This window comes from Coffea arabica, chromosome 1c (assembly GCF_036785885.1).
Source record: "Coffea arabica cultivar ET-39 chromosome 1c, Coffea Arabica ET-39 HiFi, whole genome shotgun sequence".
Taxonomy (NCBI): domain Eukaryota; kingdom Viridiplantae; phylum Streptophyta; class Magnoliopsida; order Gentianales; family Rubiaceae; genus Coffea; species Coffea arabica.
This window is the reverse complement of record NC_092310.1, coordinates 47,169,846-47,196,988: the sequence shown is the minus strand read 5'-3', so window position 1 is coordinate 47,196,988 and position 27,143 is coordinate 47,169,846. Positions and strand designations below refer to the sequence as shown.

The window sequence follows — 27,143 nt, the reverse complement described above, 5'->3', positions numbered from 1 at the left end:
AAAAAAAAAAAAAAAAAGGGGAGATGAAGTGCAATGCTTGAATGATGGAGGCATTTGTGCATTATGGACATAAAGCTGCATATTGTGATGTGATATTGGAGAGAGTGTGATTATATTAGTTGTAACCATAAAATATATTTGCTGCACAAGTGTATATACTTGGCATATCATACACATTGGTTTTCAGATTAAGTGAAAAAACTGTAGAGGCTAAATAGATATGCTCGCTCGACTAGAAAATTGGAGTATGAAACGGAAAGATGAGACCAGAGTAATAAATATAATGCAAGTGCAAGAATCTTTGGCCCCATAACGAGAAAATTCATGGCTCGCCCCTGAATAGAGCCAAGACTAAAGAAATATGCTGAGACATAGGATTAGGGAGAACAATATAATATTGGATTAGGTAAGACTTGGAAAAAGGAAACATTGGATTGGGATTGTGTAAAATGCCAAGGACTGTCAGTGAACCTTACCAAGCAAGTTTCTTAGCTAGGGCGATGAAGTTGTGCGATATAGAAGTATTATCCGTGGCTTATAAATATGAGGTGAAAAATTGCTGAATTAAGTATCATAGGAATTAAGCAGCATAGGAAGTTATGGAGCAGATACTGGCTGAGGCCGCTCAATCAGGAGACATAAACGCCTTATATGATTTACTCCGGCAGGATCCAACCCTTCTGGATAAATATGATGAGCCATCATTTGTGGATACGCCTGCACACATAGCAGCAGCTGCTGGCTCCACCCACTTTGCCATTGAAGTCCTAAGCTTAAAGCCCTCTTTCAGCACGAAGCTCAACCCGGACGGGTATAGTCCACTGGACTTGGCACTGAGACATGGAAAAACCCAAACAGTTAAACGGCTCATTAAGCACGATCCTCAGTTCATTCGCGTCAAAGGAAGAGAGAGGTTCACGCCATTGCACTATGTAGCTGAAGTGGGTGACGCTGAGCTTTTGGCTGAATTTCTAGAGGCATGCCCGGAGTCCACTCAAGATTTGACTATTCGTGGAGAAACGGCTGTTCATATTGCTGCGAGAAATATGAATGTCAGAGCTTTACAGGTGCTCTTGAGTTGGGTCAAGAGAAATAATAAGGAACGCATCTTGAACTGGACAGATGAGAATGGAGATACTGCCTTGCATATTGCAGCCTCTAGAAACAACTTTGAGGCAAGAAATCTTTTTCCTAATTTTTTTTTCTTTTACACTTATTAATTAAATATGAAAACTATGCAAGTCTTTTTGACCTTTGCGCATATTTTAGAAGCAAAGTACATTAGCTTAACTTACACTACAAGAAAACTGACTTTTCACGACGCCAGAAATATGCTGCAAAAAGTCCAAAAACCGCCGCGAAAACCTTTTTGCGGCACAAATGCGACGGAATTAAATTGTGTCACAAAAGTAGCCGTTACAAAAGAAAACGACACAATTTTTCAACATGTCGCATGCATTTGCATCACTCTACTTGCGGCACAAAAAATGCGCTACAAAATATCCACAATGTCATGCGACAAAAACTTGCGTCGCAAAAAAGTCACCAATATAAAGACCAGAAATCAAATTTTTCATGGTACAATAATTATCATGCTCAAATATCCTAAAATCGAATATTATAACAAAATATAGTTCCACAATACACTAGAATAAAGTACCATACATTGTTTTAGTCAAAGTCTACAAACTTTATCATTTAATATTGTTCGCTCCAATTACAAGATATTTCATATATTCCAAAATGTGCTTGTCTTCAAAAGTACAACACTTTATCATACATCTCTCAAAAACATCTTCATATCTCCCAATCCGCATGCTTCCAATGTACCATCAAGTCCAGGGCTGCAAAGTGTATTCTATTAGTCCCCTGCTCATATAACCCCAACCCATTAAGCATGAAGAAAACGTTAATATAACAATAGATACTGAAACGGAATTTGTAATTCAATCTTTTCACAGACACTGAAAAGGGGCAAACAGTTACTATTATAAAGTACATGCTGAATTAAAGAAGTACAACTAATTTAAGTATGTGGAAGACCCAAAAAAGTGTATGGTCACAAACACAGATGCAGAACCATGAGAGTTGCTTTCAAGAACTGTGAATGGAATAAAGGCAGCAATCCATGGCATCATTCATATGTGCGACTTGCCAAGTTTAATATGTTAATTAAGGCAAAAAAGTAGGCTCACGAACACATGCACAAGAGTGAGAGTTGCTTTCACAAAATCTTGGTGGAGATCCAAGAAATTCAGCAATCAAATCTGTTCTTGATCAGTACTAGCCAAGCCAGGATTTCCGAGACACCTTGACTTGCCAAACCAATAACCATGCTGTCTCTGATTAACTGTGTGTAACTCAAACTCAAAGTCCATAATGACTCTGTTCTTTTCGTAGATGCAACATAAAAAGCAGGTTTTTAGTTAACAGCACTGATCATTTTCTTAGTTGGAAAGACACGAACAGGAGCAAAAGTTTTTCTCGTGAAAATGACATATTCCTAACAATGATCACTTTCCACTCGAGACTAACTCAAGAATCTATTGCACCCTTTTAACTCAGCTTTTATGGTGGATTATAAAGGTCAGCAATTTTACTTTTGCAATGTATTTGTCTTTGATTATATGGCTCTGCTTGGATTATGGAGTTTTCCAGATAGTTATTTTTGTTTTTGGAGTGTACAATAACACATTTCAAATTTACACAATTTCAAATGCATTAAAAAAAAACTATTATCTCTTAAATGCCTGAGTGGACAGAACTCTTGGTACAAAGTTTAGACAGTCATTATCCCATTTTCCCCACTCTTGGACATTGATATCTTGAATTACCAAGACACTGCCTAGCTTGGTAGCTACGCTAGCTGGCTGCCTGAGTATGCTAGTGTACCAGAAAGTCTTAGGCCACTCGTACGCTAAAAAGTTCCCTAAGGAAACATGGGGGATTCTTCGTAGTTCATACCAATCCATCAAATTGTTCAACATTTGGAAAACTTGACAGAATAGAGTTATTTCCAGAAACTTTTCCAGTACCTCAAGCAAGTCGTTTGCAAGTAGTCCTGCTCCTTTTCTTCTTTGTATGATGGTTCTGGTATAACAAAAGACTAGTCAATTAAATATCAACAAGGAGCTCATGCACAAATAGTCATCAACAAGGAAGTCATGCACAATTCAATATCAACAAGGAACTCAGCAAAATTGGTCTTCTATAGAAGGACCAACTCAAAGTACGCATACTATACCTCAAGAATATCAGCAATTGAAGAAACTTTTTTATTCATTTCACACTTGTTTATTTCAGCATCATTTGTTCCAACTTCCCTGTTCATTCTATCACCAACCTGTTACATTATCAACAAAGTGTGAAGAAAAGAAAATCAGGCCATAGCTGCTGATATTTCAAAGAGTTTGAACACAAAATCGAATTGTATGAATTAATATACAACCTCTAATGAGTCCGAAATTTGAGATTGTTTTGCTGCATTCATTTCTCTTCTTTGGAGTGATGCCAAGTCACATGTGGATGCCCTCTGGAAGAACAAAGACCAATAGTAACTAAAGCAATAAAAAAATTACAAAAACTATAATATTTAACAAAATAGTTATCCCAAACCATTCTTGCTTCAAATTGAGCAATCAACTCCTCCTTAAAATCTGCCAATTTCGAATTCATTTCTTCTCGTAGTTCACCACGTATGATTTCCACTTTCTCATTCACTGCATCCTCAAATGCTTTCTTTTGTCCATCATTCATGTTATCTGACATCCTATACACGTCTTTTGGAGTCGCACCTACCCCATAAGTTCGAAGACGACCTGGTTTTTCAGGTCCAAGAATATTTTCATAGAGTATATCTTTCACAAAATTATCATCCCTGGATGTCTCTGGCAGTTTTTGTATTTCCTCATTCATAGTTGCCTAAATTGAAAAACAGACAGAAGAAAGAATTATTTATGAAGTAAAACCAATAAAAAGTGACTAAAAGCTATTCTTACAATTGTTTGTGAAGTCAACTCATCCATTTGTTTTCCTTGTCTTGAATGAATAAAAACGTCTAGTTTCGAAGGCTCTTTTCCAGTTTTAATCCGAAGCTGCCACATATTCAATGTACAAACTAAAGTGTTAATATTTCTAAATAAGACTATGTTCCAGAAAAAATTGCTAGAAACATAAGCATTAGAATTTAATATACCTCTTCCCTGAGGTTCACATGATCTTTTCGCCCTGTTCGATGTGGCATCTTTTGTTTTTTTCGATTCTTGCTATTAATCTTGCTTTGCTTCTAATTATGTACAAAACAGAAAAAGGTAGTTAACAACACATCAAAATCATAATAGCACTAGAATTTAATTCAAAAGCAAAAGAGATGTGACAATAAATACATGCCTTGACATCTTCTGAGCTCCAATAATCAACCAAAATAGGCCATTGATCCTCCTCAACTCTTGCAGGACAGTGTGCTAATAGCCATGACCTGTGCCTCCTATAAGGAGTGAAATACATGCTCTTGACTTTTGATTTCCAATTTCTCCACAATTTGCTGACCCTTATCATTTGTACTTTCTTGCATGTATCAACAATATTTGTATTTCTCTATCAAAAATTACAAAACAAAAGTTTAAACATTCACAAGCTACAAGATTGTATGAAATAAAAAGAAAAAAAATGTTGCTAACTTTGATAGTGAGTCAAAATACCTTAATATCTTCCCAAAATCTCTCCTTAGATCCTTCAGGCATGGCCCTCCAATCTGTGTACGTGAGTGGTAATTTATTACCATCCTTTACTAAGATTCCTACTTGACTTATATACTGTGTAGCATTAGGACCAATTACTTGGCCCCGTGCATTCCAAACTAACTCCAATTTCTTTCCACCACCCCAACCAGCACTTCGTCTGGCTAGTCCTCTACCACTATTGTCTCCTGTGTACAAAAAACACATACACATACAAAAGAAGAAATTGTGATTCATATAATTTTTTTTATGAATATTATACAAAGCTTAAAATAAGGAATGCTAGACTCAAAACTATTTGTGGTAATCTTTTCTTTTCCAACCGACCTTCTTCACTAGAATCATCATCATCAAAAGTACCATCAAAGACATCCTCTATGTCTTCTGAATCATATGAAGAACCTGATCCAACTTCAGAATCATTGTTATCAAAGAAATCTGGTTGCTCACGATGGTCTACTAGTGGTTGAGAATGAAAGCCTTGACCGATATGTGAATTAGGATGGGAATTTAGTTGAGAATCAGCCTTGGAGTTCAACTGATGTGAATTGGCTTTAGAGTTGAACTGAGAAGCAGCAATAAAGCTAGAAGCTGAGTTTGAATTTGAATTGGAGTCATGTGATTTCGCTTGACAATTAGGTCGAGAAACAGAGTTTGAGCTAGATGTAGGGTCTATGCGTATTCCAGGCATTGCCCCAATGAATTTATGTGCTGGAGGCTTTGAATAATGACTGGGGCAAGTCTGATAAGATTGAGAGCTTGACTGTAGTGCAGGGTTCAAACTATTAGTGGACTCAATATGCGCTCCGGACATTGGCCCAACAACTTTGCGGGGCCCCTTCTTACTTGGTGCCATGGAAAACCTATAAAAGCAGCTTCTGATTTTTGAAGGCAAAGTTAAGTAAGATGATTAATTTTACTGGCTTTTTTCAGAAACCAATCACATAATTCAGCAAGAGAGTGTTGTATCATCTTACTTTTGGAGTTTAAGTTTCTAAAATCTGCAAACACAAAGAACATATACATATTAAGGAACTATAACCCAATGAAACCAACATTACCAACTTGCTAATATGAACATAAGGAATCATAAATTGAACATAAGGTAAATCCAGCATTACCAACCTGCTAAAAAAAGAAGTAGAATGCAGGTTATCAAGGAGACTAATATGAACATAAGGAATTATAAATTGACATCCAAGGCAGTGAAAATGATCCCACAATTAATATTTTTCATACTAATCAGTAACTTCATCTAATATTGGCATATCTAAACTTCATATAACAAAATGTTAGGATTATATTCCAAAATTAGAGTCAATCATCAGCCTTGTCTCCTTGTTGGGCTTTATCAAAAAAATCATCATCATCACTTGTATCATCAATCGTATTGTCAATCCCAAGATTATCCTCATCAGAGAAGAATCCATCATCAACTTCAGCAACGTGTGCCTTGGATTTTGTAGTTTGTGCATCAAGTATAACTCCATCAACACCTTCCCTAACCCATGAAACGTTACTATCCTCAGAATTATTGTTATTAACATGTTGCCATCCAGAATGCTCATCCTGGATATCTTCACATATGTTAATTTCTGGATCAATAATGAAAAGATCTCGAGGGGTCATCTTGACAACTATATTCCATTCAGGTTCCAATGCATCCCGAACATACCAAGCTTGCTGTGCTTGAGAGGCCAGGATGAAAGGCTCATCATTCTTCGTGTTTTGCTTGTACAATATATGATCAAAGTTAACAAGTGTGAAGTTGTGTTCATCTTGTTTCATTCCAGTGACATTATCAACCCAATCACACTTGAACATCACAAATTTAATGTCATTTGAGTATCTCAACTCAACAATATCCACTAAGACCCCATAGTATTCTAAAATTCCAGATATAGGGTTCTTATCCTTTGTACTAGCGAAACTATTGGCACTAGCATTCACAAATACACCACTATTTTGAGTTTGCCTTCTCATCTCACGCTTCTTAGTATGGAAACGAAAACCATTAACAATGTAACCAGAATAGCTTTTTGCCCACTTATCAGGACCAGCAGCCAAATAAGCAATTTCTTTATAATAATCATGGCAACTATTAGATTTTTCCAAATCTGCAACCTACAAGTTTTGAACAAAAACTGTTATTGTATGTTAACTCTAGAGAATATTAAATATATGAAAATGAAGCTCAATTAAATTCACTACTGAATTTAAAACTTACATGCTTCTTAAACCACTTGTAAAATGTTTCACTATGAATTTTCTCCCTTTCATAGTTTGACATGCGTGGGTTTTCCAGTTTTAGCAAATGCTTATGGTCCCTACATTAGTCATTAAATACTTTAATGAAAGCAATAATTCATGAGTTATTGATTAAGTTTGATAAACTGTGAACTTACCTGCGAAAAGGATCAACAGTTTCAAGATTTCCAAGAACATAACGATGAGCTTGAACCCAAGAGACATCATCTAAATAGATGACCTCTTCTTTTCCTAAGGGACGGCCAATCTGTCTATTTAAATATTCACCTTCATAGTTCCTAGGTGGGCGATTCAACTTTGATTCAATATTGTCCAAGTACATGGAACAGAATGTCATACATTCTTCCGCCAAGTAGCCCTCTGCTATTGAACCTTCAGGGTGACTTCGACTCCGTACATAATTTTTCAAAGTACACAGATACCTATGCATAGAATTTATATTAATATCGGTGGTGATTTTTCAATGTACATAGATTAAGTTGATAATCTTTTACCTCTCAATAGGATACATAGACCGAAATTGAAATGGTCCACCAAGTTTCGCCTCTTCAGGCAAGTGAACAAGCAAATGCTCCATGATATTGAAAAATGGAGGTGGAAACATCTTCTCAAGTTCACAAAGGGCCAGTGGAGTACGGTCCTCCAAAGTTTCACAATTTGCTACAGTAAGCACTTTCGAGTAGGCCTGTCAATCGGGCCTAATGAGCCGGGCTTTGATGAGTTCAAGCTCAGCTCATTTAATTTGAGACATTTTCGGGCTTCGGGCTATGAGCTTCGGGTTCGTAAATGTGAAGCTCATACTCAACTCACATAATATTCGGGTTGTGAGCCTTAATCGGGCTTAGCCCAAGCTCACTTATTACTCCTGAATTTTCTTAATATAATTACTATAACTATTAAGTTGTAAAACTAATTTAATATTTACAAGACTATAATATTAAAACTAAACATGAACAAATAATAGTTCTTAAAAAGTATATAAACCAAAATTTTTTCAACAATATTTATATGTAATCCGTTTAAAATGCATGATAAATAGTAATAAAACATGCAATCATAAGCCAATACATCTTTAAAAGTTGAAACTTTTTTTTATAATCTTGTGATTTAAATCCAAATATGCTTGATGATTTTTGTGTTTGTAGACCAAAAAAAAAAAATCAACCAATAATATGCCAATACAAAAAGTTACTCAACCAATAAAAAAAATTAGAGATTTAGTTATGCATTACTAATATTGGCTCTCAAGAAAGCTCATGAAAGAGTCTTTAGATGTGTTTTTGTGTTTTGTAATTTATATATATATTTAGTATTTAGCAAAAATATATTTGGATATATAATTATACATAATATCAAAATATAAATATTATATATATAGGTAATTAAAGGGCCGGGCCTATATTGGGTATGAGCCTAATAAGGCCCAAGTTCGGCTCACATTTAATTCGGGCCTAATTTTTAGGCTCAATTTCAGACCGGCTCACTAAATGATCGGGCTCATCGGGCTTTCTGTCGGGCCAAACGAGCCGAGCTCGGGCTGGCCCAGCCCCATTGACAGTCCTACTTTCAAGTATAATTGCCTAAATATATCTCGTAACTCAATGATAATTCTGCAAACATGTTTAGTGATAAGTGACTAATTTACGTAATAATTGTATGACATTTTATATTATTTTTAGTCACTTTGGTTATATTATTGGAAGAATATGAATCATTTTGGCTATAATTGGTGAAAAATGCTTTTAAGTGATTAAATGAGGTTTTTATCACTTTTTAGTGGGATTTTGTGTATTTTGACAGTTTTGACACATTTTCGTATTTCGGCTATAACTTGAGCTACAGTGATCGGATTAAGATGATTCTTGAACCAATTTGAAGATAAGAGATAGATCTACAACTTTGGTGAAGACATCTAAATCCAGTTTGAAGGTTTTCCAGGTCAAAATGCCGAATTACAATAGCAAATTTCTACTGGTCGAAACTGGAACAGGGCAATGAGCAGGTATGGGTATTTCGGTCATTTCTCAGCCTACACAGATCCAAATGAGGTGATTCTTGATGCATTGGAAAGCTAACTCAAAGGGCTACAAGTTTTATGTTTTGGTCAAGAGCTAAATCAGCTTTTATCATCAAGAAAAGTTCAGTTGAAGTTGAGTCAAAATCGGAGCAGAGCTGGAAATTGAACCAGAAGTGACCAAATGGTCACTGTAGCAATCCGGCCGGAATTTGGCCGGATTCCTGGCCGGATTGTGGTCAGAAAAGGTTGCTATGTACGCGTAAAACTCAATTTCACCTCCACCAACTCACATGGGATGCTATACATGTGAGAAACATTCCCAGCTGTAAAAGGGAGATGTAATCCTCATTTCTTGACCATATTTCATCATAAAATAGCCAAGATTGCAAGATTGAAGGGGATCCAATAATATAGAGCAAGAGGGGAGTAGATAGCAGAGAAGAGGGAATGATAGAGTAAGAGATAGAGAGACATACGGGAGAAGCTTGGAGTCTGCAGAAATGTAGCTCTTTAATCTTCCTAGTATTAGTTTAGCTTAGTATAGAGTAGTGTAGCTTTTCCATTCTTGTTTATTATCTAGATTAGGATGAAGATGGAGGATGAAGAAGGCAAGGAAGAAAGCTCATGTGACAAGGGTTGTATTCCTTCAAAACTCTTTATCTTTTGTATTTGATTCCAAGTTTAGTTAATATACAAGTTCTGGATTTTGTGTGTAATATGTGTTTTTAAAGTTTATACCTTGGGTTTGGTTGAACTTTCTATGATTGTTAGTGTTTATTATTTGGCTATTTGATTGCTAGTATTTGAGCAAGTTATTTAGCACTTTGGCTTCTTAAATCATGATTAATCTGGTACCATTAATTGTGATTATCTAAGGTGTTGTTTCTGCAATGAAAATTGAGATTTAACACTAGTTCAAGAAGTGCTAAACATAGGGAGTACACTCACGAAAGTAGAGGTGCACTTATGTGGTTTGTAGTGATTCATTTCATGTAATTTCATTGAAGAAATGAACTTGTAGCTAATTTCATAACCATGAAAATAGGTATGGATTAGTTATGAGTATAGTTGATTCACTACGAAAGTAGGTTTCACATGTTTAAGGAAATTACACCATAACTAGCCTAAATGTAGTATTCAATGATCCAAATGTAGCACTTGCATGAGTAGTTAGGGATACCACAACCTAAGGAGCTTTTATTTGTTATTTTGTATAATTTGAGTAGGTAAAATTTGTTATAATTCATTGATAGTCTAAATAATAGAGAAGCTTTAGTAGTACCGGTAATTGCAATCTTCCTTGTGGGATCGACCCTTAATACCCTATACTCGCTCACGATTCGTATACTTGCGATAAATCGCGTGTGGGGTGTTTAGGAGTTTATAAATGTAAAACTTGATTAGAATGAGGTTAAATTGATATGTATACCCTGCGCACGTCAAGTTTTTGGCGCCGTTGCCGGGGAAGATTTGGCAATATCGGTGTGAAGAGTAACTTTATTAGTTTAGACATAATATTAGTTATAATGTGAATGTTATTTTCTGTTATTTTTGTGTTTTATGTGTGTATGTGTTTTATCACCTATTCTTCTTACTAATTTTGCTCTTAAGTTGTTTAAAAGCAATTTTAGGTAATGAGAAGGGTAGGTCAATTTGGAGGACAATGCTTGAGAAGTGGAAGATTGGCAATGGATGGTTACCAAGTGCAAAGCTCCTTCAACAGAGGTAACCAAGAATTTACTGAATGTATATCTTTTGAAGATGGTTTAAGGTGCTTAAAGGCTAAATTTGATGTTGTGATGTTACAAGTTCAAATGGACACAATTATGCATGAAATTGAGCAAGGGAGGAATGTTAATGTTTTTAATTCTTATCATGTGATTTGTGACTTGTGTGGAGGTTATCATGCTACTCATACATGTATGCAAGCAGAAAATGTGGATTATTATGATGAATTAGAGCATTACAATCCTTGTTTTGATCAATATAGTACTAAATGGAGCAATTCTCCTGCTTATGGTTGGGATAATCAATTTACTTATAGTAATTCTTCATATTTTTATGATTACCAATCTGGAAGTGTCCAATATGAATCAAAACCATCTTGGGAGTTGGCAATAGAGAAGTTAGCTAATGCACCTCTGCCTTGGGAGTTAGAAAGTGAACCATTAGCTAATGATTCTAATGCATCTTGGGAGCTAGCTGTAGAAAATTATTCTAATCAATTTGATTCAGTAATAGAAAAGCTAGCTAATGCAACTTCTGACCGTTTTGACAGGATTGAGGAAAGAATAGATGAATTAGCTTCTCACTTTGGTAGAATACATGAGCAATTGAATGCATTGTGTGAAGTTATTTCTTCTAATAATTTGCAAAATGATCCTAGCATGAATGGTGAAAATGTTGTATGTGAAAATGGATTGCATTTGGATGAAAATGATGAATCTCAATTATATTTCAATGAGCAAATATCCATTTCACATGATAATACCTTTGAAACTAACTTTGAGCCTCAAGAGGTGAGTTTTAATGACTCATTTTTCACCCCTCTTGAGAAGTGCATTGAAAGTATAGGTTCTAAAGGTATTCCTGCCCAAGATACTCTCATGGCATTTCATTTGGTAAGTTCTCAAGTGGTGTATATTCAAGGTAATATCTATGAAACACTTGGTATAGGTAAGTCACTTTCATTTCTCACATCATTAGATCTTGTGGCTTTTGCTATAAAGTCACCTTTTAATGATCCACCACGGCCTAAAATGGTGGATTATTCGTTAACTAAGCCTCCTTGAAAAATGAGGTGATATAGTCAAGCTAATGACTATAAAACAAGCGCTAGTTGGGAGGCAACCCAACGATTTCTTATTTTTAGTAAGTTTAGTTGTTTAAACTAGTATTTTTGTGTGTTTTATAGGTGGCAATGGCAATGGTTTACCCAAATTGTTAAAGTGCAGAAGAGATTAGAAGCAAGCAAAAAGGGAGTTTTCTTGTTCATTTGATCCAATTCATGCATTTGAAGTGCTTAATTCTAAAGTTATATTGATGCATGATTTCATGTTTCAAGGAGCAATTGGTTGAGAAAGCACAATTTTTATGTTTAAGGTGAGCTTTTCTTGAAGAAAATGGAAAAGGATGAAAATAGGGTGAGTAAAAAACTTTTGAAAATGGAAAGCGGAAGGAGAAACTGCAGAAATAAAAAATTTCTGCAGCAAATCCGGCCTCAAATCCGGCCATAAAATGGCCGGATTCATGGCCGGATTATCAGGGGAAGAAAAAATCAAATTTTCGGAGCTACTGCCTCATATCCGGCCGGTAATCCGGCTGGAAATCCGGCCAAGTTTCTGGCCGGATATGCAGAGTTTAAAAAAAAAAAAAAAAAGAGGCACTGTAGCAAATCCGGCCAACAATCCGGCCAACTTTAGGCCGGATTAAAGGCCGGATTGAGAGGCAAAATTGGAAAAAATTTTCGTGGCTACTGGCCAGTATCCGGCCGATAATCCGGCCGAATATCCGGCCGGAAACTGGCCGGATTCTGGCCAGTTTTGCGCAATAGAAGGGAATCCGCGCACGGATTCCCCAAGTTTTTTCTTCCTCCTTTCTTCAACATTTCACACACACTCACACCTAAAACACACACTACTCCTAAAATCCAACTTTTCACCATCCAATCTCCAAACTAAATACACCAAAACATTCCCCTTTCCCTTGAGAGTTGATTCCATAGTGTAAAATTCTTCAAAAACAAGTTGTAATTTGGATTTGAGCTTGAGAAGAAACAAGGGTTTCAAACTTTGAACTCTTCATTTGGGCCAAATTGGAGTGAAATTTTTGGGGGTTTCTTCACCATTTGCATCATTAATCATCTACCAACAAGTTTGAGGTAACAAATCTTCACCAAATGTTGTCATTTGAATTTTGCCAATTTTCACTTTTTCCTATTTTTGGGCAATTTCGAATTTTTTTCATTTTGTGAAGTTTGATGCTTTTTATGATGTTATTGAGTTTATTGATGATTATTGGTGATGTTTAACTCATGGGTTTGAGATTATTTGGTGAATTTAGCAATTTTAAGCTAATTTTGAGGATTACTTTGATTTGATCATTATTAGCTAAATTTTTGGGGCAATTGGATTGAAGAAAATTGTATGAGAGTAATGGATTGCTCTAGGATATTTACATGCTAAATTTAGGCTTAATTAGCTTATCCTTTGATTTTTGGCATGTTTATTCTAAAAAATTTGATTAAAGTTGAATAAATGACCTTTTTAAGTCTAAACTCATGGTTAAGGTGCTTTTTAGCATTTCATTATGCTTATTTAGGTCATTAAGTTGGGAGTAAGTTGTGTGATTGTTTAATTGCTTTCTCTACTTATTTGGACATTTTATGCTTAAGTGTTTTATTTGGAAAAAAAAATGAAAGAAGCATTTGTTGTTGATAATCAATTGTAAAGTCTTGCTTGTGAAGTTAATTGCTAATTATTATGTGAGTAAGTTGATAAGATTGGCTAATTAAAGATAAAGAGGTAAAAGTGAATGAGTTTTCATTATCTTTACTTAGCAATGTACCAATTCAATGAAGTTAATATTTAATAATTCTAATTAGGTACAATGGCTCGCACTAAGAAAAGTGCAGTGAAATCACCTCCTAATAGGACAGGAGAAGCTTCGACGTCTAGACCACCGCGCTTGAAAAGAAAAGCGAGTAGACGCCTTGCGCTTCAAGACGAGCCATTATCCGAGGAGGAGAATCATCAACAAGAACAACAAGAGGAACAAGAGGTCCAAGGGGAACAAGAGGAGGAAGTCCCATATGATAAGTCGCGCTTTACCTCCGCCGAAAATGAAGCTTGGTACAATGCTAGGAGGGGAGCTAAGGTATTGGTGGAGAAAGATGTCACTCCAGATGTTGAGGAGGTCTACCATCTCAAGGCTTCCTTTGCCAAATTGGGATGGGAAAACTTCTTTAACATCCCCGACTTTTATTATGAGGAGCTTGTCCGGGAATTTTATGCGAATGTGGAGGACAAGAAAGTTTTTCACTACGACACGGAAGTGATTACCAGTACAGTGCGAGGGAGAAAAGTTCGAGTTCATAGAGCTGATTTGGAGCGCTATCTTCATGTTTCAGATGTGGGGCGTAAGGTAGATTTGAAGAAAGCTTTTAAACCCAATGATTTGGACTCTTGGAACATGCTAGAAGCACTTGTACGCTTAGGGGTTGAGTATAAAGCTACTAGGACGACTGGGCGATATTTCGTATTGACCTCGTCATTTCCGGAATCGCAACGTCTTCTTATTTATCTATTTTCCTCCAACATTATTCCGAGGGCGAGTGGAACCAATGAGGCGCGCACAAGCGACATCTATTTCTTGGATAAAATGGAGCATGGCTTAGGAAATATCCAAGGCATTCCATTGGGAAGCATTATCACCAACCACATGTGGGCTGTGGTTCGCAGTAACGACATCAAGCATGCCTTCCCATATCCTCGGTTCTTGACCTTTGAGTTTCAAAGGGTTGGAGTGGATTTTTCTAATGCTATCCCTACAGGTCTCAAGAAGAAGGATGTCTTTACACTGGATTTTTGCAGGTTTATTTTGAAGAGTAAAGACATAGGTGGTCCTTCGACTCAAGGAGGTGCTCAAGGAGACATTCGGCACGAGGAGGAAGCTGAAATTGAACGAATTGTAGAAGCTCAAGGGGTTGAGACAACCACCCCACAGATCTCAACTGAGCCGTCTTCCTCACGTCGTCCATCTTCACCTCAGGACACTCGCTCATTCTTGAAGAAGATAATGGATAAGCTACTTTGCGTCGAGGCTGAGGTGAAAAAGAGCCGCCAAGAGAACAAACGGAACTCCGAGCGTCTTCGTCGCATCGAGACCAAGTTGGGCATTGAAACTCCTCCGACTCCACCATCTTCACCTGACCAAGCGACTACTTGAGGGAGTGCTCGTCACCTAGTGACATTGCCACTAGTTTTTCTTTTATTTTCTGTAGTATTTGTGATATTTAATTTTTAGTAGTTTTCAGTATTTCTTTTGTGTGAACTAATCCAAGTGATCTTCATCTATGTTTTCAGACTTCTTATGGTTGGAAATTCGTCACTTGGCCATGGATTCTGATTACGCAAGTTCAATTGAGCAGTATTTTCTTTTACTCTTTATTTATTTTCCTTTTCTCACATTGAGGACAATGTGAAGTTTAAGTGTGGGGGAGGAAAATATTGAACTTGCATTTACTTGCTAGGTGATGATATTTTGTGGATTTAAATGCTTAGATATGTTGGAATTGTGTTTGAATTATTTGCCATGTGGATAATTTGATTGAAATTGGGTTTGTTGGCAGGGAGTTTTCTTCCATTTATATGGGGAAACTCCGTCAAAATTTTTCTAACATCTTGTCCAATATTTCGCTATGGCCCAAAAGTTCTTCAATTTTTTCATTTTTATTTCAAAAAGGGCCAAAGTATTCCAACCTTAAGTGTTTAATTCTTCCAATTGTTGAAATGTTATATGTATTTTGGAAGGTTTAGTCCTCATTTAACTTGAAAATAGTATTATGCAATTAGAATTTTTACATTTTAGAAAGTATATTTGGTAAAGTGAGGAAAATTATGCCTATAATTTTACATGTTTAATGAGATTTCTTCTCTTTACTTAATTTTGCAAGTGATTGATATAGTCGATAAAAGTTATACTCCTCCTTTGATTAGTCTTATATATTTTCTAAGAGGGAATATCTATTTATTGTCCTTTATTTCTAAAAAAATAATAATGAAAAAAAAAAGAGAAAAAAAGAAAGTAAAAAAAAAAAATTGGCTACTCCAATGATTCTCGTACCAAGTAACCGGGGGTTGGCATCTACAAATGTCGACATTCGCGTAAAAAGGTATTTGAATTAAGAGTATGCATTAGCAACTTGAATAAGTGAAATGTTGAGTAACCGGGGATCTTCACCTAAAAGTGTCGATTTTCGCGTAAAAAGGCATTTTCACTATTTAAGTAAAAATTAGTATGAATAAATCCCTCTTAGTTATAGAATGTTGAGAAAAAGATGATTATAGGAGGAGGAAAGCTATAAATTGACTATGTGATTTGCTTATTTGTAAAAATTAAGTTAGGGTAAGAGATTAAGTTTAACTTGTTGAATTTAGGGTATAATTATCTTTCCTTTACTTGATATTATGAGTATTTAGTGTAAATTGAATAATTGTATAATGATTATTTTCCAAGTCTTGAGGAATTAAATTGGACAAAGTGCATATATTGTTTCACCTCTTGAATCATTGCATTTGATTATGTGTGAATTGCTTGAGGACAAGCAATGATTTAAGTGTGGGGGAGTTTGATAAGTGACTAATTAACGTAATAATTGTATGACATTTTATATTATTTTTAGTCATTTTGGTTATATTATTGGAAGAATATGAATCATTTTGGCTATAATTGGTGAAAAATGCTTTTAAGTGATTAAATGAGGTTTTTATCACTTTTTAGTGGGATTTTGTGTATTTTGACAGTTTTGACACATTTTCGTATTTTGGCTATAACTTGAGCTACAGTGATCGGATTAAGATGATTCTTGAACCAATTTGAAGATAAGAGATAGATCTACAACTTTGGTGAAGACATCTAAATCCAGTTTGAAGGTTTTCCAGGTCAAAATGCCGAATTACAATAGCAAATTTCTACTGGTCGAAACTGGAACAGGGCAATGAGCAGGTAAGGGTATTTCGGTCATTTCTCAGCCTACACAGATCCAAATGAGGTGATTCTTGATGCATTGGAAAGCTAACTCAAAGGGCTACAAGTTTTATGTTTTGGTCAAGAGCTAAATCAGCTTTTATCATCAAGAAAAGTTCAGTTGAAGTTGAGTCAAAATCGGAGCAGAGCTGGAAATTGAACCAGAAGTGACCAAATGGTCACTGTAGCAATCCGGCCGGAATTTGGCCGGATTCCTGGCCGGATTGTGGTCAGAAAAGGTTGCTATGTACGCGTAAAACTCAATTTCACCTCCACCAACTCACATGGGATGCTATACATGTGAGAAACATTCCCAGCTGTAAAAGGGAGATGTAATCCTCATTTCTTGACCATATTTCATCATAAAATAGCCAAGATTGCAAGATTGAAGGGGATCCAATAATATAGAGCAAGAGGGGAGTAGATAGCAGAGAAGAGGGGATGATAGAGTAAGAGATAGAGAGACATACGGGAGAAGCTTGGAGTCTGCAGAAATGTAGCTCTTTAATCTTCCTAATATTAGTTTAGCTTAGTATAGAGTAGTGTAGCTTTTCCATTCTTGTTTATTATCTAGATTAGGATGAAGATGGAGGATGAAGAAGGCAAGGAAGAAAACTCATGTGACAAGGGTTGTATTCCTTCAAAACTCTTTATCTTTTGTATTTGATTCCAAGTTTAGTTAATATACAAGTTCTGGATTTTGTGTGTAATATGTGTTTTTAAAGTTTATACCTTGGGTTTGGTTGAACTTTCTATGATTGTTAGTGTTTATTATTTGGCTATTTGATTGCTAGTATTTGAGCAAGTTATTTAGCACTTTGGCTTCTTAAATCATGATTAATCTGGTACCATTAATTGTGATTATCTAAGGTGTTGTTTCTGCAATGAAAATTGAGATTTAACACTAGTTCAAGAAGTGCTAAACATAGGGAGTACACTCACGAAAGTAGAGGTGCACTTATGTGGTTTGTAGTGATTCATTTCATGTAATTTCATTGAAGAAATGAACTTGTAGCTAATTTCATAACCATGAAAATAGGTATGGATTAGTTATGAGTATAGTTGATTCACTACGAAAGTAGGTTTCACATGTTTAAGGAAATTACACCATAACTAGCCTAAATGTAGTATTCAATGATCCAAATGTAGCACTTGCATGAGTAGTTAGGGATACCACAACCTAAGGAGCTTTTATTTGTTATTTTGTATAATTTGAGTAGGTAAAATTTGTTATAATTCATTGATAGTCTAAATAATAGAGAAGCTTTAGTAGTACCGGTAATTGCAATCTTCCTTGTGGGATCGACCCTTAATACCCTATACTCGCTCACGATTCGTATACTTGCGATAAATCGCGTGTGGGGTGTTTAGGAGTTTATAAATGTAAAACTTGATTAGAATGAGGTTAAATTGATATGTATACCCTGCGCACGTCATTTAGGCAATATTCTTCTCACAGCAATGGATAACAATTGTTGCATTAATATGTGACAATCATGACTCTTTAACCCAGAGATTTGTCGTTCTTTAATATTCACACACCTTGAAATGTTTGATGCATAACCATCAGGGACCTTGACAGTTTTTAGCACATTACAAAAAATTTCTTTTTCATCTTTGCTCATTGTGAAGCATGCAGGTGGAAGAAACACTTTGTCACCCTTAGATTGTGGGTGAAGTGCCTTTCTTATCCCCATTTCTTTTAGATCATATCGAGCATTAATGTCATCATTTGTCTTGCCCATCCCCAACAGTGTCCACAAGAGATTCTCCAAGAAATTCTTCTCAATATGCATTATATCCAGATTATGTGGAAGCAAATTATCCACCCAATACGGTAACTGAAAGAATACATTCAATCTTTTCCAATTATACCTACATATGGGACTTTGTTCAAAGTCATTATTATCTTTAGTCCTCCTTTTCCTTTTCCTAGCTGAGGAAACTGGTTGATCCTTTCCAAATTCATTTCTAAAATCTCTTAGTTGTTCTAAAATCTCAAACCCATATAATCGAACAGGTCTAGAATGTTTCTCAATTGTCCCATCAAACTGCGCTCGATTTAGACGATAAGGATGATCAATAGCTAGAAATCGACGATGACCCAAATAGCAATGTTTTTTGCTATGCATCAACCATTGACTTCGAACATCTTTATTACAACAAGGGCATGCATACTTCCCTTTGGTACTCCAACCAGATAGATTTCCATAAGCTGGAAAATCATTGATAGTCCAAAGTAGTGCAGCACGTAAGTAAAACATTTGCTTACTAGCTGCATCATAAGTAGGCACCCCTGGATCCCAAAACTCATTCAATTCATCAATTACTGGTTGAAGATATACGTGAATATCATTACCTGGAGCTTTAGGCCCATCAATTAGCAAACACAACATAAATGATGTTTGCTTCATGCACATCCATGAGGGTAAATTATATGGCACTAAAATCACTGGCCAGGTGCTGTATTTATTGTTCATTGCTTTGAATGGGTTAAATCCATCCGCTGCAAGTCCAACACGAACATTGCGAGGATCACTAGCAAAGCTTGGGTGCCGGTCATTAAAATGCTTCCAAGCTAAAGAGTCTGCCGGATGCCTCAATTTTCCATCCTTGATGCGCTCCTCTTCATGCCATCTCATTAATGAAGCAGTCTTTGATGACATGAACAGCCTTTGGAGACGTGGTTTCAAAGGAAAATAGCGAACAAGCTTTGCTGGAACTTTGTTAGCTTGTTCACTTGAATCATCAAATTGTTTTACAATTTGCTTATACCTAGGAGTTCCACACTTTCTGCAAAAGGTTTCATGTTCTGTCTCCTTCCAATAAATCAAGCAATCATTGGGACATGCATGAATTTTATGGTAGCTAAGACCCAAGTCTTTAACAATCTTCCAAGCATCACGATAAGAGCTTGGAAATAATTCATTCTCAGGAAAAACTTCCTTGAGAAGCTCCAGTAATATTGTCATTGAGTTGTTGCTCCATCGACAAAGAGACTTGACATGCAACAACTTGATGACAAATGATAGAAGAGTAAAATTTTTACATCCAGGGTATAACTCTGTTTCGGCATGCTTCAGCAACTTAAAAAACTTATTAGTCTCTTCATCACAGGCTCCTCTAAGTTCTTCTAAATTTATGTTAGAATTCTCTTCAAGTGTTCTTCCAAGTGTTTCGTGTATCAATTCATTCATGTCATCATTTTCAATGCGCCTAAACACTCCATTGTTCATATTTTCTTGATTGAAGTCCCATGGATCTTCACCATGATAAATCCAATTTGTATAAGTGGTCAAAAACCCCTTCATTGTTACATGTGCACGCACAGTTTCTTCCTTTCTTCGTTCTGAGTTTTTACATCGCCTACATGGGCAATATATTCTACTCCCAACCTCCTTCTTTTTGTAGGCAAATTTAAGGAAGTCACTCAGACACTTTTCAAAGTATGGATTATTGACTCGGTCTTCAATAAAGATCCAAGACCTATCATCCATTCTACAAGAAACAAGATTGAGAAGGCAAGAAAAGAGACCTTATAAACAGAATTGAAAAATAGCAAATTTATTAACATGCAAAAAAAATAAAAAATAAAAAATAAAGTGCAGCATGTGCATCCCAGTTTGCTATGCTCATAGTGAAATGCGATGTTAACAGTTAACCCAACTTCTCAATGCCAAAAGAATGTGGTGAATTTATGTCAATATGCAAACCAGTGTTCTGTTTGCAAGAAAAAAAAACATAGATAAATCAGGGGAGCTAGATTGTCTTACAAATTCCTAATTGCAACTTGGTAGAACATTTAATTGCTAGCAAGCTACAATTGCTAGGCAGATAAAAATAATAATGGTTGTACTAATTAATGCTATTGTGTATTTGTTCTTTTTCTCAAACATATATATAACAAAAAAGAATCCTTCTATTACAATGGGGCTTCTGTTTGTGAGGCTATGGTGTATAGTGGTTCTTTTTCTCAAAAAAATTTTTGAGCCCGGACACACAGAATATATATATATATATATATATATATATATATATATATAAAAGCAGAAATAACCCGTGTCAAGACCACACTTTCTTGATCTTTGTTTGCTTCAACAATACAAGGAGAAATTAGCCCGTTCTATACTTATGACCGTGACAATTTTCACTTTTTAATGGGTAATGACAAAATTTGAACTGAGAACAATATGTAAATCAGTTCATACCACATAAGTAATTGTTTAGATGAAAAAACAGAGGCTCTGTACCACATGATTTACGTCAATGGCTAAAGGAGAATTTAAGCCAAATTCAGTAAAAGACTCTAAACGTTCTAACTCTGAGCTATTCAATCTTGGCGAGCCTGTCAACTTATGACTAGTAGAGGAATTTATATAAATAACCTTTTTCTTTGGAGAATTGATATCTTAACAAGGGAGTAAGATGATAATATAAAGAAAAAGGTAAATTGTATGTCATTGGGCTATCTATTTCAATCATTACCTTTTGAGTCAACTGGAGAAGGATATTAGTTTTCTACAGATTGCACACCATGATGATCCACAAATTCATGAAAGGAGAAAAATCTCACGTGTTAGGAAAAGTGGCCTAAGGTAGTAAACACCCGGGGTACAAGGGAATGCAGACTTTGTGATGAGAAGCCCTTCAGCTTTATGTGACAAGAGGTTTTATATATTGCTGGAGATGTTAGCAGTTTTCAACTTCATGCCAGGCCAGGAAGGAAAGTTTACTGCTTGCAAGTTAGTATACATTGTCAAAGAATTGTTAAAACAATTACATTTCCTGGCCCACGCACCCAAAATCTACAACAATTCCTAATTCGTGTCCCACTAAACTTTTTCAAGAAATGGAGGACTTTTCTAGCTATTAGATTCCCAAAATTTTTCAGTTAAACACTAGTCACGGGAGGTGACAGAAACACTATGGGATGGGCATTCAGGGAAAGAGCAACAGGCTATCAAGTCCAACAACAAGCTGAAGCTATCAAGGTTGCTTTGTTGAAAACAGTAGAACACACCCGCTAGCAAACACAAACAGAAACAGAAGTTCAAAGCAAATAAATGGGGCAAATCGTCAAGAAGCAATTCGCGAATCCTTCCTGACCGTCAGCCAGATCCACATTTCAAAGCAAATAAATGAAGGATGCAGATTCATAAGCCGCATTACATTAAATTACAAGAAACACTTACATGAACACACCAATATCAACGAACAGGGGCTGTAGTGGGGCAGACTCTTCTAGTTGCCGCGAGACCTAATTTTTGAAGTCAATGACTCAAATGGTTGGGTCAATTTGTTCGAGCTTTCAGCTGTAGGAATTTCGACAACTGTGGTTGACAAAATTCAGAATCAACGGAGGACCAATTACTTTGCCCAATCAAATTAGGGTTTTGTGCCAAATCTTATTAACCGAAATTCAGTTAAGATCCTAGGGTTATTAATATATATGCAACAGAGAAGAGTGCAAGTCTCAAAGACATACGAGGGAAAAAAACATAGAAATCGAAAATCATATGGAAGAATTTTTACCTTTTTCTCTGTAATAGTGATGGCGTAAGAGCTTTTGATTTCTGCTATATTTGAAGCAGATACGCGAGTAAAAAAGCAGTGTGTGAAGTGCGCGGTGCAGTTTTGGTGATTTGAGCGAGATCTTGTGGAGAAGATGAAGATGGAAAGTTGCAGTAGTGAAGTAAAAGGAGGTTTACCGGAAACGGCCAAGAAGAACGGAGAGAACTGAAAAGGAAATGGAGTAAGTGGGTGGATTTGGCTTTTTAAAATTTTTGTGTTGGAGTTTTTGTTAGTACTAAGTATTTGTTTGTGGGTGGAGTCTGATGTGATGACGCCAGGGGCCAGAGAGCGGGGGGACTTGTGTTGTGTCTGTTGTCGTTTGGTTTTATTTGTACTAAGGTTGACCCCTTCCTGCTTTTGGGGGCTTATCGATACCTTTTTACAAGGAATCGATACGTGGATTGTGCTAGGAAACTATTTTTTATAAATTTTATTAAAACTATGTCGTTTTTATGTAAAAATTAGGAATCGTTGTGAAATTTGCAGCACAAATTGAAATTTGCTGCTTATTTACCGCACTTTCTCCTTGTGCCACAGCAAAAGCGTTGCAAAAAGCCGGTTTTCTTGTAGTGTTACCCAAAAAAAAAAGTTCATTCGTTTAAATAATAATTACTCATATTTTGGTGTAATTCCTCAAATTTGGCCCATTTGAAATTCGACCAAACATCCAGCATAGGTTCTATTGGGCACCATTTTTGATTAAGTTTGGTCCTCTTGTAGGTCTCCAACTCTTAGCGGTTTAGTATGTTTCTTCATAATTTTGCTATACACTTGAACGTTCATCGTTTTGTAGCTTGAAATTTTGTCGGTGACAATTCGCTTCACCAAATAATGTTACAATTAATATGATCAAATAGCAACTTCACAAAATTATGTTGCAATTGATGTGATCAAATAGCATCTCTTCATATACATTGGGAGTATTTTTGTAATTTTTTTTTGGGCAAGAAGGTTATAAGCACGATATCTAAAAACTGACGATATGCAGTTTGTACAATAAGCATTTAAGTAGCTAATTTTATCGACATCTTGGTCACTTCTTCAGGTTGTCAGGTTGCTAATCAAAAAAGTGAGAATAAATGAGAAGAATTTAGAAGGTTTCACATGTCTTGATACTTTCATGGGACTGCCAAACACAGGTGATGAGAAGATTGGCAAAATTTTAAGTAATGCAGGTGCGAAAACATCTTCATCTCTACGTCCACTTCATACTTTTGCCCATATTCGGAGTTCAAAGGCAAGATTCACCAATACATTTCTCGAGCTAAGTGCAGATCCTGATGGTTGTTTTGATGGCTTGTCAAGTGAGATGCGAAATGCCATCCTTATGGTTGCTCTAGTATTTTTTGCAGCTAGCTATCAAGCTGTCCTAAGCCCACCAGGTGGAATTTCATCAGGAGGTGACACCATTTTGTTTAGCAACAATTCTTCCAATATTTCTTCTAGTTCAAATTTTGCCAGCAAGAAGACAACTATAGACACCAGCGACGCCGCAGGAGAAGTACAAATGGAGTGGGAAGCGTTCTGGCAGTTTTATTTCTTCAACTCAATAATGTTCTTTACCTCTCTTCTAACTATCTTGAAGCTGCTTCCCGGGGTATTTTATGTGCGGCTGGTCTACCTTATTCTTTCAGCAATCTACGGAATGTCATTGAGGATTATATCACCAGAATCACCTATTTCTACTGCTCTCTATTTATCCATGTGTGCGCCCTACTACCTTCTTTTAATCATCGCACATAACCTGGGTGCTCAGTGGCGTAAAAGTAGAGCCCATATTGGTAATTATTATGTTACTAGAGATCATCTACGACTTTGAACATTCTGCAATCTGAACTTCTACTGGCAAGATCCCTGTCCATGCTGGGAATTATCTCACTTCCCGATAGCTCTCAGGATCTTAATATTGTTACTATCAGTTTTAAAGTCAAAGTTGCAGCCTCTTCCAATCAATCTTCCGCGACAGAGTTTCCGCCAACAAAATGCCCTGGAGTGCGAAGAGTCTCAAACTTGCAAGGGATGACAACTCTACTCTGACTATGAACAGTCTTGTGCAATATCCTTAATGGTTGTGATAGTGATATTTCGACTTCCTCTGTTGCTGGTTGTGAAGTTAATAAGAAAGCATGTTTTAGCTATTATGTAATTCGTCGGTTTGTATCTGTCTTTATGCTCCTTTCGTTTTTATTCGTTATGTCTTACAAAAAAACGCAGGTCTTATAAAAAAATCTTATTATTGGTGATATAAAATGCAGGCCACTTTCTTCCTCTAAATGATCAATGAATTGGTATATCAAAATTCTCACTAACCTTGTAGTTGAAACATCCCTTGAATATTCTTGTCATGAAGTTGAAGAGGTATGAACTGGTGCTTTTGTTACCACATTTTCACCTTGTCGAGTAATTTTCTTTCTTCTGAAATATGCACTGCAATGACAATTCTGATTAGCACTGCGTTGACATCTATGTATCTTTTCTAATTATTGTGATTGCTGAAATTGAGTTTCTCCTACCTTGAAGTAATATTTACACAAAACGTACATTTCTACATTGTGTTCGAGTAGGCTTTAGTCAATGTTTGAAGGGAAAAAAAAAAACAATTTGCTAAGTTTGAAATTGTGTTATATATGTTACACATAATTTCGTCATGCAGAATATGAGATTATTTTGACCCGTTAAAAAGTTTATGGCAGGCTATACGTGTCGATGTACAAAGTATTAGTGTTAAAGTGTTATTGAGGCCCAACTTCAGGGGAGAAAGTGTTATTAATTGAATAATGCAACATTGCCATTAGAGTGATTTTGATTAATCTCATTTATTGCAATGGAGCAATTGCAAAGTGTCTACTTTTACAGCAAAAGTGTGAGAAAATGTGGGTGCTGAACCCTGTCAGATTTGCAAGGGAACATATATATAGCCTAATTTTGGTCTCGAGTGTTCCAAGTGTTAGCCTTTTCCTTTTGAATTCTGCCATACTGGGCCATCCGACAATTTCGTTGAACCTTCCAATCAAGTTCTTAGCTAGGGTGATCCGGTTTCTTGCAATATATGTACTTTACTGCTGAGAGTTTGCTGAATTATGTCTCCTGCCAAGTTATAATGGAATGGAGCAAAGATTGGCCGAGCCTGCTCAATCAGGAGTACGGGTGCAGAAGATTCAAGCTACCAGCATCGACGTCGTGAATAACTCAATCAATAGTTTAACTCCACTTCAACTTTGATCGAACTCGAGTTGCTGGGTTCGAGTCAAGTTCAAATTATTTGTTTGAACTCAAGAGCCAAGATCGAGCTCCGAATTGTAGTTTGTTTCGCATTTTGCTGATTCTTCAATAGCTATAGTCACAGAGTACTACAAGATTTTAGCCCCTTCATTCCACTTTCGAAATTCGAGGAGGCTTGATGCTTCTAGCACCATATTTATCCGGAAAAACACCTTTTTCTTTGTGGTTTATGTTCAGCACTTTTATTCTTCTAATCGACCATCATAGCTTGAGAAAGCAAGTCAATTTTTTGACTACTTTAGCTCCTTTCCCTTCAAAGATCTAATTTATTCTACTTTAGCCCCCACTTGCAATTTATTATGGGAACTTTTGAAATTTTCTGAAGCCCCGCTCGGTCAAGTTGTTACTTTGCTAATTGAAGCAATTAACGGGAGAATCAATCACCTCCTACTCCATACTCCATTCGTTTCACTTTAATAGTTTTTGATTTTTTTTTTTGCAATTTAAAAAAAATTAGTTGATTTTATTGAAAGAATAAATTTAACCTACTGTTTTTCTAAAATGCTCTTACATTAATATTAGAAATATCAATAATTATTATATCTTTACATTAATTATAACAACAATAGTGATAAAGGTTACACTATTCGAGGCATGAATCGAAACAATTATTGAATAAAGTTATTGCAATCATCCCATAACAGCTGAGTGGGCCTGAGCGTCAGCCAGCAACAAAGGATCAACATGATCAAGAGTCAAGACCTAATTTTTTTGAGAAAGCTAGTTTCCTCATTTCAGATAGAATACTTGACGAAAATATCCACTTCGGAATCAGAAGCAGTCGTCCACTCATCAGAATGCTGAACTGCCGTGGACTGACCATCCACAGAATCAACAGCAAGCTCTAAACGATCACTAAGTTGATCCACCGGTAGCAGAAGATAAACTCGATTCTCATCTGTGACCATTCAGTAGGTACATATCCTTCTCAATGCTTTGTTACTCCTCGTGGGCTTATAACTAAATAAATAGCGTAAAATACACTTTATCCTCATGTGATTTAGCGATTTTTCACATAACTTTCTGACAGAGTGTCGAGCCTGTGCAATAATAATTACCTACTTAAGAAAAATACAAATTTTGTATATAGCAGTTAGCAGGGTCGAATCCACAGGGACTGGGGATAATTCGTTTCTTTTAAAATCCAAAGTATGGGGGGTTTTTTTGGAGAATATAAAATAACTAATTAACTAACCAATAAAACAACTAATAGAAATAAATAAAAATTAATCAATAACCAATATGACTCTAGCCAAATGTGCAACTTTTCAAACACGGTCCATGCAACTGATCATTGACGCAAAGATAATTCAATTACTCATTAATAGATTAGTTATGGTTGTCATATACGTGATGAACAACCAGCCTTTCCTTAATTTCTCGATAGTTAAGGTACGACCGTTAACTATTTTTCTAACCAAGAAATAACCCTAGGTACGACCATAGGATTTAATTACTTGACTGCATTAATAATTAGAAAAGCCTAACCCTAACCAACAAACACGCTACGAGGGTTTATT

General features: G+C 36.0%; 4 protein-coding genes across 6 annotated transcripts; 1 reads left to right on the top strand and 3 right to left on the bottom strand.

Moving 5' to 3' along the window:
* The first annotated feature begins 599 nt into the window (after positions 1-599).
* On the top strand, positions 600-24,487 carry LOC113741084 (uncharacterized). Its single transcript, XM_072046779.1, has 2 exons — positions 600-1,175; positions 23,387-24,487. The coding sequence occupies exons 1-2, from the start codon at positions 600-602 to the stop codon at positions 24,158-24,160; spliced, it is 1,350 nt and encodes a 449-aa protein (XP_071902880.1). The 3' UTR covers positions 24,161-24,487.
* LOC113741075 (uncharacterized) lies at positions 1,556-5,775 on the bottom strand. 2 transcript variants are annotated; one of them, XM_072074064.1, is made up of 10 exons: positions 5,067-5,775; positions 4,701-4,927; positions 4,390-4,596; positions 4,196-4,285; positions 3,999-4,094; positions 3,616-3,921; positions 3,449-3,532; positions 3,245-3,343; positions 3,036-3,090; positions 1,556-1,869 (listed from the first exon to the last, which is right to left on the bottom strand). In XM_072074064.1, exons 1-9 carry the CDS (start codon positions 5,593-5,595, stop codon positions 3,037-3,039), a joined length of 1,692 nt encoding a protein of 563 aa, XP_071930165.1. In that variant the 5' UTR covers positions 5,596-5,775; the 3' UTR covers positions 1,556-1,869; position 3,036. The 2 variants fall into 2 exon arrangements, with proteins under 2 accessions (XP_071930165.1, XP_071930161.1); XM_072074060.1 differs by having other exon boundaries at positions 1,556-1,844.
* LOC113741067 (uncharacterized) lies at positions 5,905-7,936 on the bottom strand. Its single transcript, XM_027268554.2, has 4 exons — positions 7,502-7,936; positions 7,145-7,429; positions 6,967-7,066; positions 5,905-6,863 (listed from the first exon to the last, which is right to left on the bottom strand). The coding sequence occupies exons 1-4, from the start codon at positions 7,609-7,611 to the stop codon at positions 6,057-6,059; spliced, it is 1,302 nt and encodes a 433-aa protein (XP_027124355.2). The 5' UTR covers positions 7,612-7,936; the 3' UTR covers positions 5,905-6,056.
* LOC140034987 (uncharacterized) lies at positions 18,183-22,647 on the bottom strand. 2 transcript variants are annotated; one of them, XM_072074052.1, is made up of 3 exons: positions 22,303-22,647; positions 21,963-22,100; positions 18,183-20,268 (listed from the first exon to the last, which is right to left on the bottom strand). In XM_072074052.1, the coding sequence occupies exon 3, from the start codon at positions 20,265-20,267 to the stop codon at positions 18,204-18,206; it is 2,064 nt and encodes a 687-aa protein (XP_071930153.1). In that variant the 5' UTR covers position 20,268; positions 21,963-22,100; positions 22,303-22,647; the 3' UTR covers positions 18,183-18,203. The 2 variants fall into 2 exon arrangements, with proteins under 2 accessions (XP_071930153.1, XP_071930158.1); XM_072074057.1 differs by having other exon boundaries at positions 18,183-20,256.
* Positions 24,488-27,143: the final 2,656 nt, after the last annotated feature.